The 20,172-nt window shown below is 44.4% G+C and overlaps 1 protein-coding gene across 1 annotated transcript in view; it reads left to right on the top strand.

The window, feature by feature from the left end:
- The window catches only part of PTPN18 (protein tyrosine phosphatase non-receptor type 18), a 60,182-nt gene extending 40,110 nt beyond the window's left edge, over nt 1-20,072 (top strand). The window contains exons 10-17 of the mRNA XM_063119549.1: nt 159-236; nt 940-1,029; nt 9,473-9,549; nt 10,774-11,102; nt 12,798-12,880; nt 14,095-14,122; nt 16,831-16,935; nt 19,676-20,072. Of these exons, the coding sequence (XP_062975619.1) occupies nt 159-236; nt 940-1,029; nt 9,473-9,549; nt 10,774-11,102; nt 12,798-12,880; nt 14,095-14,122; nt 16,831-16,935; nt 19,676-19,743 (858 nt within the window). The 3' untranslated portion in view covers nt 19,744-20,072. The remainder of the gene's footprint in view (nt 1-158; nt 237-939; nt 1,030-9,472; nt 9,550-10,773; nt 11,103-12,797; nt 12,881-14,094; nt 14,123-16,830; nt 16,936-19,675) is intronic.
- The last annotated feature ends 100 nt before the right edge of the window (nt 20,073-20,172 follow it).

Raw genomic sequence — 20,172 nt, 5'->3', positions numbered from 1 at the left:
CCTCATACCCCTGAGGAAACATGAAATGGGGAGGAGTAAAACAGGATAACAAATGTGGGAATAGATCCAAGTTGAGATAGTTCGCTTTGATGCTTTGATGGTATGTGAGATCAAGCCAGTGAATCCTCCAAATGCCAGGCTCTCCCCTGTCTTTTCAGAGAATCCCTCCACATTTCAGCATTTTTGATGTCATCCTAGAAATGAGGAAGCAGAGACCAGCTGCTGTTCAAACCCAGGTGAGCCCCACAACGGTTGCTCCCATCCAGGACTGGCCCAAAACTTTTTGCCACCTGAAGCAAAGGACAAGAGAGATGCTACCACCCCACTCCCAGCATCCACCGCTTAAGAAGGCTGCCTCGCTCTGCCTAATGTCAGGGCCGGCCCTGCTTCTTTCCACATTCATAACATCCTTTGTGTCCTTTACAATATTGCTTTATATTTTCTGATATGAAGGAAGGGGGAGAAATTAAAGGGGAGAAATTAAAGGGATTCATTTGGGGATAGGAGGTGAATTTAGGGATAAAGGAGCACACCACTGGTATAGGAGCCAAACCAATAACCTACCTTTGGTTGCTTCTAGGGCAGGTTTTGCCCTCTATTTCCTGTATCCCATAAACTGTTTAATAGTTTATCCCACAGAATCTGAGGGGGGACATTGGGAAATTGGGTAGCCCCTAACTTCATAGCTCCATAGTTTGACCTACGTATCCTGGCTCTGTATGAGACTAGAGCAGCCTTCTCCAACCTGGTGTCTCCAGGCATTTTGGAATTCCATTCAGCTCCTGCCAGCATAACCAATGGTTAAGAATCCAAAACTTCTAGAGAGCATCAGGGTGTGAAAAGCTGCACCAGGGTGCGGCTGAACCTCAAGGACTTTAGGAGCCGACTTTTATGTAGAGAAGGCTCACCTCTCAGATCCGTCTCCTCTTCTCTTGGCAGGAGCAGTACGAGTTTGTATATCGTGCGGTTACTGAAATGTTCCGGACTAGCCTGAGCTTCTCTAACCGAAACTATGAAAACATCAAAGAGGTAAATAACAAACCCAGAACAAGACGTAGCGCTGGAGTCACTGCATCTCTTTCCACAGAGGGGCAGTGTTTCCTAATTCATCGATGAAAACAAGCCTTCACCTCAGCCCTGGCTGGGCTTCTTCCCTTTGGGGCTATGAGATGTTGGGCCTGCTGTTGTTGCCCTCAGCTAACTGCCCCATTCCATTTTCTGCCTTTGACCTCTGTTGTGAAATCTTTTTTAAAAAGGCGCTAAATTGTATGCCTTAAGGCCTCCAAACTCAGAAGGTAAGTTTTTTAAAAAACCTTATGGTTTTTAATAATTAATCTTGGCTAAACATTTTAAAGTAAACCCTTTGTAAACTTCATTTCTCTGCTTATGTTCATGAGCTAAATCCAAAAGATCAAAGTTTCTGGAGATCATATTGTGGCTAAATGTGTTACACGCAGTTGTTACATGCCTTTGTGTCGCATGCAACTGTTGGTTTACTTATTTTATTTAGATGTTACATTTATATCTCACCTTTTTTCCAAGGAGCACAAGGCAGCATACATCAGCCTCCTCCAGCCTGATGCCCTCTAGATGTGTTGGACTACAATTCCCAGCATCCCTTAGCCAGCTATGTAGTTCAACACATAAGAAGGGAACCAGGTTGGGGAAAGTCGGCATAAGCCAGTTCCCCTCTAGTCTCCCACATTTTATGTTCACAGCTACCCTTTGAGGGAAATTAGGCTGAGAAATAACAACTGGCCAAAAAGGTCATCCAGTGAGCTTCATGACTGAGTGAGGATTTAAACTTGGGTCTTCCCAGAACCACTACACCACACTGGCTTTTAATGCCTATTAAGAAAGAAAATTATCAGTGAAGGCAAAGGTGGGAGAAACAGATGATTGTGGATTCCCAGTACAACTATAACTCCATCCCTTTCCTCTACTGCTATGCACATTTATTTGGAAGTACCTCCCCTCTATGTTCGCAGGTAAGCAGGCAAGGACTGCAGCCCTAAGTCCTTGTGTGTCTCAGTCCTACCATCCTTATGACATGGCTCAAAATTCTGCCTTACCAGAGAGGCCGATGAGTGGTCCAGTGAATCAGGGATCAGGACGTTCTGGACAGTAAGGGAGCCAAGCACAGCAGGATAAGGTGCTTCTTAAGTACTACCTAAGAGCCAAATGAGTCACTTTATAGCTGGCTCTGCTGCCCTATCCCTTCCGGCCGTGTCACTAGGGCCCTGTTCTGGATCAAATGAAGAACATAGCAGCTCAAGGATGGGAGACTCCATGCTGCCAAGTGGGCAGTGTTCCTCTAGTGTTGGGTTTCTCCCTGGCCATGTTGTTGTCTATGCTCCTGGGAGTGATCCTGGTGGCTCTGGAGCAGTGGGGCTGGGTAGGATGAGTCGGGGCACTTTGGTTCCTCTGAACCTGCAGCCACCACAAGCAGGGTATCTTGGGAATTCAGTTGGAACAATACTTCTGGGGTAGGAGGATTTCATCTTTTCCTTTCCCAGCCTTTCCTCAAAGCTGGTGTTAGCCCCATAGGGAGAGACAAGATACAGACATCTCTGTAAAAAGAACCACAGCTGGCGATCTGTTCCTTTGTCCCATCTCCGTCGCTCACGCACATGCCTTCTGCTACTCTCCGCTTTCAGAAAGTTCCTTTTCTCATAGGCTCACTTCCCCAAACATGCAGTGCGGTAATATTCACGTGTCTGCCCACAGGGAACTTCCTGTTTTTGTAGTCTTGATGCCACATTTAAGAAGGACTTGGTGGCTCTGCAGTTACCTGCTGTGGGTTTGGGAAGGACGTCATGATATGGAAGGGAATGAGATGAGAGGCTGGTCCAGAAGGTGGCATTTGAAAGAACACCACCACCACTTCTCTTCATATGTTTGATTCTTGCAACTGGGCGAGCAGATAGGAAAGAGATAGCTGATGAACTGCTTTGGATTTCTTCTAGCTCAACTCATCAGACTTTTCCATTCCTGCAGACACCTTATTGCATTTCAGGGCTGCCCGTCTGTAAGTGATGGGTGAAATGACCTTAGCATAATTCATCATATGCTCACAAATTGTGGTTCTTGGTGATTATGTGTTACTGAATTATCTTCAAATTTTTTGTGCATGTGCGTCAGTGAAATGTATCATGGGAATGTGGCGTGCATAATGTGATGTTCTTTCCTGTCCCACGCATCATGATGTAATGTATCACAATGCATCCTTCTCTGATTGTCTGTTCATCGACCCCAAAACTGACTCCAGACAGAAGGTCCACAGCCTCCCTGGGCAAGTAGATGGAAATGAAAGATAGAGCAGCGTGTCATCTGCATAGTGATGTCGCTTCAGCCCAAATCTCCAGAAGACTTTCCTCAGTGGTTTCATGTCCATGTTAAAAAGCATGGGCAATGCCAACGGCCCTGGGGTGGAATAGAAGTCTCACTGCACCACCTTCTGTGACCACTCCACCAGGAAGGACTAGAACCCCCATAATACTCTGTCTCCAAGGCTGACCCCAGATAATTGATACAGAAGGATGCCATGTCGATGGTATCAAAAGCCACTAAGAGGACCAGAAGATCTAACAGTGTTGCATTCCTTTTGTCCAGTCCCCCCCTCCCCCGCATGTTTCATTCACCTATCTAAAACCAAAGCTCTCTGTATGATCATTTAGGTTGTTTTCTACAGAGGCTTAAAGCTTTTGGATTAGATAGCAAATGTAAAACCAGCATTGGCCAGAGCACTCATTTGCATTACAAAACCAAACCACACTCATAGGCAGCCAGACATTAACATAAATAGCAGGAGAGCAAATAACCCTCATTTGTGAAGCCACTTTTCCGTTATGATGGAGCGACTGCCACTTCTTCATGACTGGGTCCCATCTAGTATGCCTGCCTTGGGGCACTTTGAGAGAAAATCAAGTCATCGCCTGCACAAATGCACGTTATCATTCACACATATTGCGGAGAATATAAGGCATTATTAGTGAAGCCTCTGGTGACCTTGACGATAATGCAAGTATCAATTTGCGATTTAGGGCGTCGGTGCATAAAAGTCTTTGCATAAATGACTGAAAAATGAAAATTAATAAAGCCGCAGTAGAACGTGGATCATAAAAGACCTCAGTTGACAAATTGTCTGCAGGGGTGGGGGTGGGGGAGGGTAAATGCAAAGTTGTTCATCATGAGCTGTAAAAACAAGCCAGTAGCCATTTTAATTAAACTTCAGTATTTTTTCCCCAAATAACCTTCAGTAACCCTCCAGACATCTTTTCAGGAGCCTGTTGTATTCATTTAAAACACTTATAGATTACTTGTTGAAGTCTCTGGGTGTTATGTGTTTTTAAGAACAAAAAATTCAAATGCTAAACAAATAGTCAAATAACAGCCAACCCAGCAAAACAACAACAATACAGAGCCTCGCGAACACTCAGCCTCTCCTCCAAAACTTTCTAGAAGAGCAACGTGTTCCAATCCCTTCAAAAGGAGAACAACTTCTCTGGACTTCTCTGGAGAGGGCCATTGTACAGCCTTGGAGAATTGCAAGTAAGGCTTCTGCTTCAGTGCCCAAATTATGAGCGAAGAGGTATATATGTGTAGGCAGTTTTTTGGATAAGAAAACACAGCTCTCCACAAAGACTCTTTACAGAAAAAGTGTCAATCAGTGCTCCCGACGAAGGATCTGACGATCTGAAACATTGCGCCTTCTTGGACTTTTAAATAAAACCATTATCTTTGGACAAATACCAGCTAAATACGATCCCTGGGGAAGGTAATGGCAACCCACCCCACTATTCTTGCCATGAAAACTAAATGGATCAGTACAACCAGAGATATGTTGGTATACCGTCGGAAGATGGTCAAAATGCTACTGGAGAGGAACAGAGGATAAGTTCAACTAGCCCCAGATGTGATGACGCAGCTAGCTCAAAGCCGAAAGGATGGCTAGCGGCCAACGGTGCTGGTGGTGAACGACGAATCCGATGTTCTAAAGATCAACACACCATAGGAACCTGGAATGTAAGATCTATGAGCCAGGGCATATTGGATGTGGTTATTGGTGAGATGTCAAGATTAAATATAGATATATTGGGTGTCAGTGAACTGAAATGGACTGGAATGGGCCACTTCCCATCAGATCACCACCAGATCTACTACTGTGGGCAAGAGGATCACAGAAGAAATGGAGTAGCCGTCATAATTAATAATAAAGTGGCTAAAGCAGTGCTTGGATACAATCCAAAAAATGATAGAATGATCTCAGTTCGAATTCAGGGTAAGCCATTTAACATCACAGTGATCCAAATATATGCCCCAACCACAGATGCTGAAGAAGCAGAAGTAGATCAGTTCTATGAGGATCTGCAGCACCTACTGGATAATACACCAAAAAGAGATGTTATTTTTGTTACAGGAGACTGGAACGCTAAGGTGGGCAGTCAAATGACATCTGGAATTACAGGTAAGCATGGTCTAGGAGAACAAAATGAAGCGGGACATAGGCTGATAGAATTCTGCCAGAACAACTCACTGTGCATAACAAACACTCTCTTCCAACAACCGAAAAGACGGCTTTATACATGGACTTCACCAGATGGCCGACACCGAAATCAGATTGACTACATCCTTTGCAGCCAAAGGTGGCGGACATCTATACAGACAGTAAAAACAACACCTGGAGCTGACTGTAGTTCAGATCACGAACTTCTTATTGCACAATTTAGAATCAAACTAAAGAGAATAGGGAAGACCCACAGATCAGTTAGATATGAGCTCACTAACATTCCTAATGAATATGCAGTGGAAGTGAAGAATAGATTTAAGGGACTAGATTTAGTAGATAGGGTCCCGGAAGAACTATGGACAGAAGTTTGCAACATTGTCCAAGAGGTAGCAACAAAAAACGTCCCAAAGAAAAAGAAAACCAAGAAGGCAAGATGGCTGTCTGCTGAGACACTGGAAGTAGCCCAAGAAAGAAGGAAAGCAAAAGGCAACAGTGATAGGGGGAGATATGCCCAATTAAATGCAAAATTCCAGAGGTTAGCCAGAAGAGATAAGGAATTATTTTTAAACAAGCAATGTGCGGAAGTGGAAGAAGACAATAGAATAGGAAGGACAAGAGACCTCTTCCAGAAAATTAGAAACATTGGTGGTAAATTCCAGGCAAAAATGGGTATGATCAAAAACAAAGATGGCAAGGACCTAACAGAAGCAGAAGAGATCAAGAAAAGGTGGCAAGAATATACGGAAGATAAGTATAAGAAGGATAATAATATTGGGGATAGCTCAAATGGTGTGGCCAGTGAGTTAGAGCCAGACATCCTGAAGAGTGAGGTTGAATGGGCCTTAAGAAGCATTGCTAATAACAAGGCAGCAGGAGAAGACGGTATCCTAGCTGAACTGTTTAAAATATTGCAATATGATGCTGTCAAGGTGATGCATGCCATATGCCAGCAAATCTGGAAAACACAAGAATGGCCATCAGACTGGAAAAAATCAACTTATATCCCCATACCAAAAAAGGGAAACACTAAAGAATGTTCCAACTATCATACAGTGGCACTTATTTCACATGCCAGCAAGGTAATGCTCAAGATCCTGCAAGGTAGACTCCAGCAATTCATGGAGTGAGAATTGCCAGATGTACAAGCTGGGTTTAGAAAAGGCAGAGGAACTAGAGACCAAATTGCCAATATCCGCTGGATAATGGAGAAAGCCAGGGAGTTCCAGAAAAACATCTATTTCTGTTTTATTGACTACTCTAAAGCCTTTGACTGTGTGGATCATAACAAACTGTGGCAAGTTCTTGGTGGTATGGGGATACCAAGTCATCTTTTCTGCCTCCTGAGGAATCTGTATAACGAACAAGTAGCAATGGTAAGAACAGACCATGGAACAACGGACTGGTTTAAGATTGGGAAAGGAGTACGGCAGGGTTGTATACTCTCACCTTATCTATTCAACTTGTATGCAGAACACATCATGCGACGTGCTGGGCTTGATGAATCCAAGGCTGGAGTTAAAATCGCAGGAAGAAACATTAACAATCTCAGATATGCAGATGACACCACTTTGATGGCTGAAAGCGAGGAGGAGCTGAGGAGCCTTATGACAAAGGTGAAAGAAGAAAGTGCAAAAACTGGGTTGCAGTTAAACCTCAAAAAAACCAAGATTATGGCAAGCAGCTTGATTGATAACTGGCAAATAGAGGGAGAAAACGTGGAGGCAGTGACAGACTTTGTATTTCTGGGCGCAAAGATTACTGCAGACGCTGACTGCAGCCAGGAATTCAGAAGACGTTTACTTCTTGGGAGGAGAGCAATGACAAATCTCGATAAAATAGTTAAGAGCAGAGACACCACACTGACAACAAAGGTCCGCATAGTTAAAGCAATGGTATTCCCCGTAGTAACCTATAGCTGCGAGAGCTGGACCATAAGGAAAGCGGAGCGAAGGAAGATAGATGCTTTTGAACTGTGGTGTTGGAGGAAAATTCTGAGAGTGCCTTGGACTGCAAGAAGATCAAACCAGTCCATACTCCAGGAAATAAAGCCAGACTGCTCACTTGAGGGAATGGTATTAAAGGCAAAACTGAACTACTTTGGCCACATAATGAGAAGACAGGATACCCTGGAGAAGAGGCTGATGCTAGGGAAAGTGGAAGGCAAAAGGAAGAGGGGCCGACCAAGGGCAAGATGGATGGATGATATTCTGAAGGTGACAGACTTGACCCTGGGGGAGCTAGGGGTGGCAACGGCCGACAGAAAGCTCTGGCGTGGGCTGGTCCATGAAGTCACGAAGAGTCGGAAACGACTGAACGAATAAACAACAACATAGCACGAGAGCCAGCCTCTCTTTCCACACCGTTTTGTGGTGCTCTTTCTCCTTTTTTCCCTCAGCAGTGACACCCCGCCAGCTGTTTCTCCTGAGTCCTGTGCCCCCAAAGGTCATTCACATTTATTGGAGGACAGTGCTGGCTCCTGTCCCGTGCCCCCTAAGCTAGCCTGCTGCTCTCAGGTGTGGTGGAGGATGCTGTCCTATTGCCAGAGTAGCTGTAAGACCCAATTGCCGGTCCAGTCAGCTTCTGTACATGGAATGGGGAAAGGATGCCATCTTGTCCTTTGCCTTAGGCTGCAAAATGTCATGGGCTGCCCCGATAAAATCCACAAGCCCCATCCTCAGTCTCCCCCTAATTTAGCCAAATCATGATACCAGCTCCCAATAGTCTTCTAAAAACAATCACTAAGTGGGCTGATAAAAAAGCTAATGGGACCAGGCCTCAGCCCGCCATGACTTGAACATTGCCCTGCTGCTCGCCCTCAGATATAACCTCATCTCATATACAAAGAAGACAGCTCACCTCATAAACATCAGTAGAACCCAGGCCAAGACAGGAAGTCTAGGCATGGCTATCACAAGTTAAAAAGGAAAGGAACCTCTCATGCAAGCACTTGAGTCATTGCTGACTCCTAGAGGGAGGCCTGCTTTCGCTGACATTTTCTTGGCAGACTTTGTAGCGGGGTGGTTTGCCATTGCTTTCTCCAGTCACAGTTACCTTTCCCCCAGCTAGCTGGGTGCTCATTTTACCGACCTTGGAAGGATGGAAGGCTGAGTTAACCTGAGCCGGCTGCCTGAGAACCAGCTTCCGCTGGGATCGAACTCAGGCCGTGGGGAGAGTTTTGGCTGCAGTAACTGCCACTTACCACTCTGCGCCACACAAATTAACAGTGTGGTAAAAGTGTTTGTGCCCTGTATCACTTGAGGCTTTAAGTTGGGGGAGAGCATTCAGTTGATCAATATAGAATGCTAGCATGGCAAGGTAGGCCGGAATCCCTTTCCTGGCCTAGTTTGCAATGATGTGTACAGGGAGGGGAGGTTTTTAAAATATATTATTATTTCATGGAGGAACATTCTGTTATGTGACAGGAAACCTTCATATATATGGAGTTGTGAGCTTAGCAGAGGAGTAGGGAAAGTCCCCCCCCCCTCTCCACCACAAATTCATGTGGTTTGGCAGGCCCATTGATGTTATATATTTCTTCGATTCTAAGACACACTTTCCCCCCCATATAAAGATCTCTAAAAATGGGGTGCGTCTTAGAATCGCGGGTGTGTCTTAGGTGTTTTTTTTTCTGTTGGTGGTACTGAAATTAGTGTGCGTCTTACAATCGATGGCGTCTTACAATCGAAGAAATATGGTAGTAGCCATTATGCAGAATTCTGGGTACAACAACCATGTGTTCAGCCACACATGGTTGGAAGATAGGATTTTCCCAAGGGCAACGAAAGACTAAAGGGAATGGATGCTTAAGAGTTATGGTTCACTGTTCTCATTCTCTCTACCCCTCACTTGCATGTACAGAGTTAATAGATAACATTTTTATGTCAAACTTCCTGTTGCAGGAAGTACAGACAGCTGTGCTGGTCTAAATTTCCCTCACTTCCCTTTCTCTTCTCTTTTGCACAGAACCGTCTTCCTCTCTATGACGACGCCCTCTCCCTCCGGCATCCTGCTCCCCTGCTCAAAAGAAGCACCATCCTCCGGTAAAGGGGGTCTAGAGATGGGGCCATGAGAATAGCAGCCCGTCACCCACTGCTCTGCATAAAAGCAGCCTTTCTGGTTGTGACACCTCTCTGGGGAAGCTCAGTTGGTAGGAAGTTTAGGCGATTTGGGGAAGGCTGCCAAAAACCTTCACAACGGTATAAAATGTTTGGGGCGGGGTGGTGGTTAACAGAGTGCTGCTTATACATGTTCATATTCTAAGATAGTTGATTTAATTATCATTTCATGATTATTCGTTTGTCTTGTTATATACTTTGGATATTTATGAGGCGTGGCTGGCCATTTTTGGTCTGTTCTGTAGAAAATGGCAGGCTCTTTTGAGTGGAAATAATAATATAATAATAATAACAACAACAACAATAGTAACAACAACTACTACTACTACTTTAATATAGCGGCTATAGGAGGGGCTGGAGTTGCAGCTGAATGGAGAAGGGTGCCTTTTTGGCCTGAATAGTCACTGGATTAGCACCCTCCAAACCATAAAGCTCAGCCTTAACTATCCCAGAAAAGTGTGTATGAAGGGAGTTATTCAGGAGGGCAGGAAAATATTTTTGGAGTGGATGGTCAGATGAACTACCACATTCTCCTCATCTTTCGATCCCCTCCTCAAGACAAATCTTTTAAACCGAGCTTTTTGAACTACTTAGCCTCTCCGTATTGCCACCTCCTCTACTATCTGTCCTTCACAAACCCATGCAGTGGTAACGCTCAGGTCTAGAAGCCTGTATCTGGATGAGATTCCATGCAGGCAGTTGAAAAGGATCACAAATTGAGTTGGAAGTAGGAGCAGAGAGTAGGCTGGGGCTGCAGTAGGCAGACTGGAAGACTAGAGCTGAATTTGCCAGGCTTACAATTCCCATGCTATGGGAAAAGAGCAACTGAGCCACACAGCAGGAAAATAGCTAAAGAGTTGGTTCTGTGGCTGTAGCTCTGAGGGTGGTTCCTCAGGCAAAACCCTAGGTTGAGCTTCTGCTGACAAATAAAATAACAGCAAGGTCTTATTGGTGTATGCAGTTTCTTAAAGCAATTATAGGTTTGCATTTCTGCAGGGAAAATGACCTATAGAAATCATTGAAGAAAATGAACCTCAGAAATACATCTGTTCCAGGGGGTGGGCATGGAAACGTCATTAGGCTGACTCATAGGCCCCAAAATCCTGATAGAGAAGTGCCACATTTAGGCCTCTGTATTCCCTGATCTAGGAGCATCTCAGTACCGGCTGACCCAACTCCTTCAGCACTTCCAGAACTGCCTCCAAAACTCATCAAGGACATGGGTGACACCTACGCTGTCGTGAACAAATTCCGGCGAAGCGGAGGAGGAGGTTCTCCTGCCGGTGAGGCCAAGCCTGACGGAGAGTTGCCTCACTATACTGTGAAGCCTCGGAACGGCAACGTGTTCGACACCCCAGCTGTTGACCCCAATGCCTTCGTGGGAGTACAAGCCAGCCACTCACTACCCGGGAGTCCCATACGACGGCCATCTCCCAGCTCGTCTGTCGAATATACCCAGATTAATTCATCTGTTCCAGGTAACGTTTGAGAATAGGGGTGCTCGCCTAAGAATTTCTATAATTATAGAACAACGATGACGAAACATAGTTTTGCAGATAATCCTCCCTGAGATAGACCTGTGTGATCGCTAAGATCATCAAAGAAGGCTTTGTTGTGATGTGCAGATTGCTGTTTGGTAGCTACCTGGAAGCGGGCCATCTCGGTGGTGGCACCGACCTCATGAAATGCCCTCCCCTAACAGGTACTTTAGGCACCTGTTAAAGATCCATCTCTTTATGCAAGCCTTCCCTGAATTATTGTGGTGCCTGGTTAGCTTGTTTATTAATTGTTGTGCTTTTAGCTTTGATTTTAAACAATTTGACTGATGAGTTTTTGCATTGACTATGATGTATTTTAATTTCTGATTTTATAAACTGTTTAGAGATGTTTTTTAATATAATATGTAACATATAAATTGATTAAAGAAATGAGTAACACAAATGCTGGTATAGTAGTTTTAATAAGACTAAGTATTTATATATTAACAAGATGTAGTGTATATATAGTAATTTTGAGCATTTAAAGCTCTTTATATACAATGGGACAGTTCCCATGTCACAATAAGCCACCATGGGTTAATTCAACTTCGAGGCTTCGAGATGCATGCTGAACACCATTTTGAATATGCAAGCCATGGCAGGAGCACACCACAGCTTGTTGTATCATGCGAAACTGGGCGTCATGGTTTATTTGAGGGTTAAACAACCCTCGGATAATGCTGGGTTGTTCTAGGGTTATCCGAGGGTTATTTAACCCTCAAATAACCCACAACGTCTCGGTTCGCACAACACGATAAAGCATGGCACACCCTCATTGTGACTTGCATATTTAAAATGGCGGGTGCACACACCTTGGAGCTCCGCAAGTGAATTAAACCATGGTGACTTATTGTGATATATAAACCAGGTCACTATCTCACAAATCCTTACAACAGCCGAGCAAGATAGGACAGTGTTCTCATCTCACATTGCAGACATGGAGGGAAGGTTGTCACCGAGACAATAGCATCTGGCCTAAAGCCGCCTCAAGTGCAATCCTATGCACACTTATTTGACAATATGCCCTATGAACTCAGTGACTTACATTTGAGTAAGCATGCATGGGCTATTGACTGGTTAAAGACTGAGGAGACATTTGATCCAAGGATGTCCTGGATCATAGCAACCTTTTTTTTTAGCAACTATGCTCTTTATAGATACAAGCCCATTAAAGATTATTATTATTATTATTATTTATTTATACAGCACCATCAATGTACATGGTGCTGTACAGAGTAAAACAGTAAATAGCAAGACCCTGCCGCATAGGCTTATGTCAGAACATGGGTTCTGGTGCTGGTAAACAAGATTCTAGTCTCCTTGACAGCAAAGAAAACAGGTCAAATGTTGGAATTTGGATTTTCTTGCCATTTGCAGGATGCACAAGTCTGGCAGAACTCAAGCAAATTCCTATGGGAGTCTAGTAATGAAAACATCCATATTAAAATATCAAAAGTCCCACGTATAACTTGATCAATTTTCAGTGGCATACAGCTAGGCCTCCCTTCTGACATGTTGAAGTTAAATGTGGGGGATGTAGTGGGGGCCAGGTGATGGCTCCTGAGGGCTCAGAAAGCCGCAATCCGGAATGAATTGTCTATTTATTTTGTCTACTCTCTCTCTTCTCCTCTCCAGGTGATTCCAGTTCCAGAGCTGCCACCACTCCATCCCAGACCAATGGACTTGGGAAAAACCTCTTGAGAAACCTGATGCCCCCGGTATATAGTTTGCTTTGTTTTCCTGCCACCTTCCTCTGTCACAGGACAGCAGTGAACAGACCCTGACAAAAATGGTAGGCTAGCTCCATTTAGAGATTGGCTGGAGGGATGAGCCATTGTGGTCAGAGCTAGCTACAGGTTTACATTTGGCTAAAGGGCCTTGGGTTCAAGTCCCACCTCTACACTATACTCCTCTGTCGAATTGGAAGATTAGTGACCTACCTACAGGACAGCATGAATCTAATAAACTGCGAAATGTTTTGCAATAGTGCAGAGGTAGATGACGGCATTACGTCTGGAGCATTAACCACAGGTTGGGCCTCCCTAGGACCATGTTCACTCTGAACCATTTTTAGTGTACAACGTGATTGGACTGAAGTGGTAAAAAGTCAATCCATCTCATCCCCTCCAGTATTTTAAGCTGTGCAGCTGGCATAGTGAGGGCTGTGTGAATGAAGTGCAGAAAACTGCAAAACCTGGCACCAGATGCAAAATTCAGCTTCCTAAGAATCTCAGGTTTTATATTAAAAAAAACAAACTAAATCTCAAGTGCCTAGCCCTTATGGGAGATATGCTTGAAAATGTGTGGGCAATAGTTACTGAAGTCTCAGATGGAAGAGTTGTTGCTGAATAAGTTTTCCTGTATTCAGGGCTGCTGGGCCTCCTCTCCGCCATGACTATGAGAAGTATGATACATTATGCAAAAAGATTACAATGAGCATTATGTTATGCAAAAGAGCATATGTGTTTGATTTGCATAATTTATAAAAGTGATAGAATTCAGCCTCCCTTGTGACAGAATTTGGGTTACTTTGCCTCAAAAGTATAAATTATTTCTCTTAAGCTCTCACTGGGGGTGGGATGGGGGAGGGTCCAATGGGGGATCAAATGCAGAAGAGCTGGGGCCAAAATACCACAAATACCAGCAGGCTTTAGCTTCAAGCTCTTACTGCCTGCAGCAAAGCCTTAAAACAGCCATTTCAGCCTTTTAAAATGGTGGGGAAACTGCACAAAGCCAGGAAACCACGCAATGGTCTGTGCTGGAGAGAGAGGAGGTTGGGCCATCTGGGTAACTCTGGAGAACCGGATTGGGACCCCAGACCTGAGGTTCTGCACCCCTGTTCTGGGAAGATGCTGGGATGAAGTGTGTTTGAGCAAGTGAAGAGACCTTACCATTTTTCTTCAAATACTTCTTTTTCCTCCCTTCTCTCTAGGTTTTTACGTCATCACCAGGAAAGAAAGGTGAGAAGTAAAGGGGCTTATGCCACAGCATAGATAGGGACTCTTGTTTTGACAGATTAGGGCTAGGCCAGCATCTGACAATGTTGCACATACCTGGTTATCCAAATCTCTTCCAGTCTGGCTTCTGACCCAGTTTGGGGACATAGACCTCAGCTAGACCTAGCAGACTAGTGGGATGGAGGGGTGAAGGTCTCGTGATATTTTTATTGTGAGATCTCCCCCTCTGTTTACACGTGGCGCTCGAGGGGCTTGGAGGGTGAGGATGCCATGGCCGCCATTTTAAAAAAATTCTTAAAGAAGAAGAGCGCATGAACGCTCTTGCACAGAAAGGTAGGGTTTTTTTTAAATTTAAACAATTTTCCCCGTTCCCCCCACCCCACCCCTGATGGGCGCAGAGCTCCTGAGGAGCTCTGCACCCTGTGTGCGGGTCCCGGCTCCTCGCGAGGAACCAGGACAACCCACGATGCCTGCCCACACATTCTGCAGTCTCGGGATCATCTCGAGACCAAGGAAAAACTGGGCTCAAAGGCAAAGCCGAGATCTCGGGACAAGGGAGGGATCATCCCTCTCTGATCCCAGGATCCCCTGTGCGTCATGTGGATGCACGAGGACGATCCCAGGTTTCGCCCTGGGATTTCACCCCGTCTAGCTAAGGCCATGGACTGCTTTTGCTCAGTCCAACCCAGTGCTTGTTGGGAATGAAGATCACTGTAGTCAGCACACCTTGGGGACACCAGTTTGGGGAAAGCTACATGATGACCTTCGCTGGGAGATAGACAGGAGAATGTAATGGAAACTCAGCAAAAAGAAGACGACTGTAGATGTCAAACAGTTGATTATTGAGGCGGTAGTCCCCAAACGACATGATTACAATCAACCATGGTGTGGATTAAGGCCAATGTCAAGTTGATTATTAGTCAACAGTGTGTTTGATTTACATATCCCCTGCCCTTTCTTCCCCCACCCCCAGTCCTCCCCACTGGTATCCCATCACCCATTGTGAGTTCTGCCAGCTGGACTAGAGCAGCAGCCGCTCTTGCCAGAGGACTCTGCAGTCGCCGAAAATAACCCACCGTAAGTGACAAAACAGTCAATAGTGCCCGACCAACGGTGGTTCAAATAATCTACTCTGAATAGCGTTGGTTATTTGCATTGGTTATTTCAGCTGAATAACCAACCTGTGATGTAAGAAAGTCCCAGCAGACGAGGCAATAACCAACCTTTGACAATTTAACCCGCCATTGACTAGTCAACCCACCGTTGGTTATCGTGTCGTCTGAACCCAGTCTTCATAAATCACCTTGGAGATTTAAAATCAAAGGGCAGGTTATAAATAAAAGAATAAGTAAAATAAACAGCCAATGCCCCTGTGATTTGTATTATACTAGAGCAAGGGTGCAGAACACTTTTTAACCCAAAGACTGGATTGCATTTCAGCAAAGCTCTCCGGGACCACATTCCGGGGAGAGGGGGGCGGGGCTGAAGGAAAAAGGTGCAGGCCAGCATATTTTATCTTATTGCCAGTAACTAAGCCTTAGCAGAAGCATGCCAGTCTTTTAGAATGGGGGGGAAAACTAGGAAACGACCCAATGATTAGCGGTTAGGGGGAAAAGAGTGAGACTGGAGGAAAGAGGCATAGGCCCTAGAGAACCCCAGAGGGCCAGTTTGGGACCCCGCAGAAGGCCAAATGTGGTCCCTGGGTTTAGATTCTGCATCCTTCTACTAAAGGAAGGAGCTGCTATCTTTAATGTACCATGTGGCTATTCAACACCCATTTCATCCCAGAGGCAGCTGCGTCTTGCAGGACCTCAGCCACACATCGAATGCTTTTGCTTTGCTTCAGTGCAGAGGGCAGCAGAGAACGTGCTTTGCATAGATACAATTGTAAACTCAGGTGAAAGAAGAGGCCTCTGCCACAGGGCCTGGAGAACTGCTCCCATGCTGGGTAGATAGAACTGGATTAGATTGGATTTGAAGTTGTCATTTTTATATTTCACTTTTTTTAAAAAAAAAAAGTTATTTACACATTTATTAGTCTCCCAATAATGATGGGTTCTCTGGCCAATGTACAAATTAAAATAATCACTCTCCTTTTCTCCAAGGAGCTGAGAAAGGAGATAGTTCTGGGTTTGTTTGTTTGTTTTGGTGTAACACTGGTGGTGTGTGTGTGTGTGTGTTTGGTATTAGATGCAGAATTCCGCTTCCCAAGAGTTTTAATGAAGCACACAAGTTTGGAAGCCACTTGGCTTCTACGATAGGTGTAAAATGTGTAGAGGCAGTGCCCAGTTAAATAATTTTCTTCTCAGACTGAGTCAACCCCTAGAGGATCATGGGTGGATGTTTCAATGCCCTTCCCCATGACCAGAGGAATTTACCCCACAGAGGTCACAGAATACAATTTCTCTTGGTACGGGGTTTGGGGTTAACTCAGCAGAAAATTTCACGGACAAAAGCACACGTAACTCCAATTACTTTCTACATGCACTATAAGCGGCTCACAGCTGTGATGATTTCCGCTTTGGCCAACACAACCCTGTGCCAAAAGCTTTAAATGGACACAGGTTGGCTTTCAGACACGAGGTCACCATTTCAGCAGGTTTGGAGGTGAGCACCCTCTGAGTGTTCTGGCTATTGGAGAGCGTTTGCTTCACTGATTTGGTCATGGACTTGTAGATTACAGGTACGCTCCTTTTTATTTTTTTTAACAGGTCCACCATCACCCCAGATTGCCTCTGTGCAAGAATATGAAGATGTGGGTGATACCACTTCCAGGGGTGGCCCATATGCAGTGGCAGCCTCTGGAAACACAATGGGTAAGGGGAACTTTGCACCTACATTGTTTTCCTTTCGTCGCCAGCTGAAGACCTTTTTATTTTCTCAGTATTTTAACACCTAATTTAACTTAAATTTAAACTCTGCTGTTTTAATTTCATATTTTAACCTATATCAATTTTTGCTGTGTGGTTTTATCCTGGTCGTGCTTTTTATATTGTATTTTGTATTTGTGTGTTTTTAAATTGTTGGTTGCTTTAGTATGCTCTTCATGGTTTTAATTTTTGTGAACCGCCCAGAGAGCTTCGGCTATTGGGCGGTATAGAAATGAAATAAATAAATAAATAAATAAATAATAAACTTTGCGCAAGGGGATGATAATGCTGCAGTGTGCACTTGTATGGAGGACGGTGGGGAAAAGTACAGGTTTGGGATCTCATAGACACACACACACATGGTACAGTGCTGTAGTCTTTAACCTTCACTGAAACTTTAACTGATGAATTAGTAATACTGTGTATTTAGATGCAGTTGTTGATTTGAAGCTATGTGGGTATTAGTGTGCGGAAGTAATCGGAAAGGAAAAGGGGAATATTAAGAGTCTGGAAATAAGAAATATACAGCAGCACTTAGTGTGCAAGGATGCCCACTTACACACTGCCAAAAGAGAGGAAACACCAAAAAACAGGGTGCCAATTTACATATCGTAATACATCTCTGTATTAATGCCAATTTAAAAATTACTAGAATTTAAATGTCAGAGAAGGCAAGCCAATTTCTCAGCCAAATACTCCCCCAATCTTTAATTTGCACTCCACGCCAGATCATCCAAATCAGTTCTGGTTCAATTAATTTGACCCCAGATGATCCAGATCCTGCACTTCAAAATCGGTTTCATAAGAACATAAGAAGCGCCACGCTGGATCAGACCAAGGGTCCATCTAGTCCAGCACTCTGGATCAGACCAAGGGTCCATCTAGTCCAGCACTCTGTTCACACCACTGTGATTCACACCTCTGTTCAACCAGCCATCAGCCAGGGACCAACAAAGCAGGACATGGTGCAACAGCACCCTCCCACCCAAGTTCCCCAGCAACTGGTTTCCCTTCCATTAATTACATTATACAGGGGGTGGGGGAAAATGGCACTCTTTTTCTGGCTCGGGCATCCCTTCCTGATCCAGGAGCATTTGAAGTTCCAACTAGTGTCTGGCAGGCAGGGTAATCCCTATAGATGGGGTTTGGGTGGCCAGAGTCCACATTTCCAACCCAGTGAGGGGGATGGCTGAAAGCTGGGAGGGCTTTTGATCTTTCTATTCCAGAACCTCCCCCATTACAACCACATTACCTGGTATGCTGATTAACCAGGCAGTAATTTAAAAAAAAACAACCCACATATTTTTCAAATGGTTAATAGCTCGATTCACGTGTCAGCTGTTTGGTTATCATTTATAATATTTTATTTATTTTATTTTATTTTATTACATTTTTATACCGCCCAGTAGTCGAAGCTCTCTGGGCGGTTCACAAAAATTAAAATCATGAAAAGCATAAAAAACAACCAACAATCTAAAAACACAAATACAAAATACAATAAGGAGTATACTTGTAAATGTTGCTTGATCCCTCACACTGGGCGTGGCTAAACAACCCATGGACCTTCTGTCCATGATTTGCTTAGTGTGGTGTGCAAACCAGGATCTCTGGCTTGTCTCTCCTCCCACAACAAGCCAGAGATACAACCCAAGAACAAACCCTGAGTTATTTCTCCAGCTTGTTGGAGGAGACCAGCCAGAGCTCTTGGTTTGCACGTCATGCTAAGCCAATCATGTGCCGAAGCTGTGGGTAGTTCAGCCACTCCCCCTGGAATTCTGGCTTATTGTGACATGTGAACCAGGCCAATGACAAAACAGCAGATGGCAAGCACCATCTTAAAGAGGTATCCACTCTTCCTTCTCATGTACAAGTCTTCTAAGATGCCTGCTTCAACACAAATGTGCATCATCTTTAATTTATTTTGCTTTCAAACCCTTTTTACCCCATATGGAAATTCAGTCGATTGAATAACCAATGGATAAACACGTACAATCAATCAAACTTAAGATTTCTTTAATTGGTAACAACCCTGCTAAAAAACGATTTCGTTTGGCATCTGCAGTCATCTTCTTTTTGCTGAGCCTCCATTACCTTCAAAGTAGAAACCAAAGGAGAGAAGATGTGCCTAAAAAGGAAAGCACTAGCTAGACTTGTTATGCAAAAGGAAGAAAGGGAGCAGGGGTAACGAAAGGTCAAGTCTGTCTCGGTGGAGAAGAAAGAAAAATGGCTTGTGCATATCTACATCAAGAAAATGGCAATGGAGGATTGTTAATGAACAGAGATTCCAAGAGATCTATAGAGTGTTCTTGACATTCTGCCCTGTGTTGCTGTGAGAATAGAGAGAGACATTCTTATTCAAGGGTGTAAGCTGGTCTGTTGGGTTGGGTGCTGTTTTTATTCTGTTGAATCTGTGTTTTTAATGTATTTGTTTTATTATTATATCGGTCAAATTTCATTTAAAAAAATATTTTTGTTCCTATGATTGCAAACCTCCCTGAGTGCCACTTTCTTCGTAGAAAGGTGGGATACACATCCAATAAGTAAATTCAGTGGTTCCAGTTCTTGACCCGAAAGCTGGGAAGACAGTGGGCATGGGTGGGGGAGAGGACAGAGTTGGAGGAAATTAAAAAAAGAAATGACAGAACAAACCTCTCAGTGCTGTGCCCACCTCCCTCTCTCCCTATAGGATTCAACTTCCGCATTGGGAAGCCCAAGGGACCGAGAGACCCTCCTGCTGAGTGGAGCCGCGTATAGGCACTTCGGACAGAGAGCGAAAAGGATACTGCTTCTGCCATGGAGCGATAGACTGGACTGAACCGCTGCATGTTCACCCCTACTTTAGGGAGTGGGTGCACCAACTGGGCAGATCACCCTCCGGGCCCACACATCAAACTGGAGCAGCTACAAGTACTACGGCCCAGGACATTTCTGAGCCGGAAGAGAAGAATGTTGAGGAGTAGAAGCTGAAATCCTCTAGTTAGGAAAACGTGATCCTGCAATCAATTCCTCTTCGCCAGGTCTTGAGTGCTTCTGGGGTCCAAGAATAAGGTTGGCTTATTTTCACCAATAAAAATTGAAGCCCAGTTCTGGGTGTCATCAGTGCCAGAAGCTTCCAGCAAACAAAAAGTATGCTAATTTATGTCAGTGTACGCTAATTAACCGTCACTGGAACCAATCCAGCCC

This window comes from Elgaria multicarinata, chromosome 3 (genome assembly GCF_023053635.1).
Source record: "Elgaria multicarinata webbii isolate HBS135686 ecotype San Diego chromosome 3, rElgMul1.1.pri, whole genome shotgun sequence".
Taxonomy (NCBI): Eukaryota; Metazoa; Chordata; class Lepidosauria; order Squamata; family Anguidae; genus Elgaria; species Elgaria multicarinata.
This window is presented reverse-complemented; position numbering and strand designations above follow the sequence as displayed.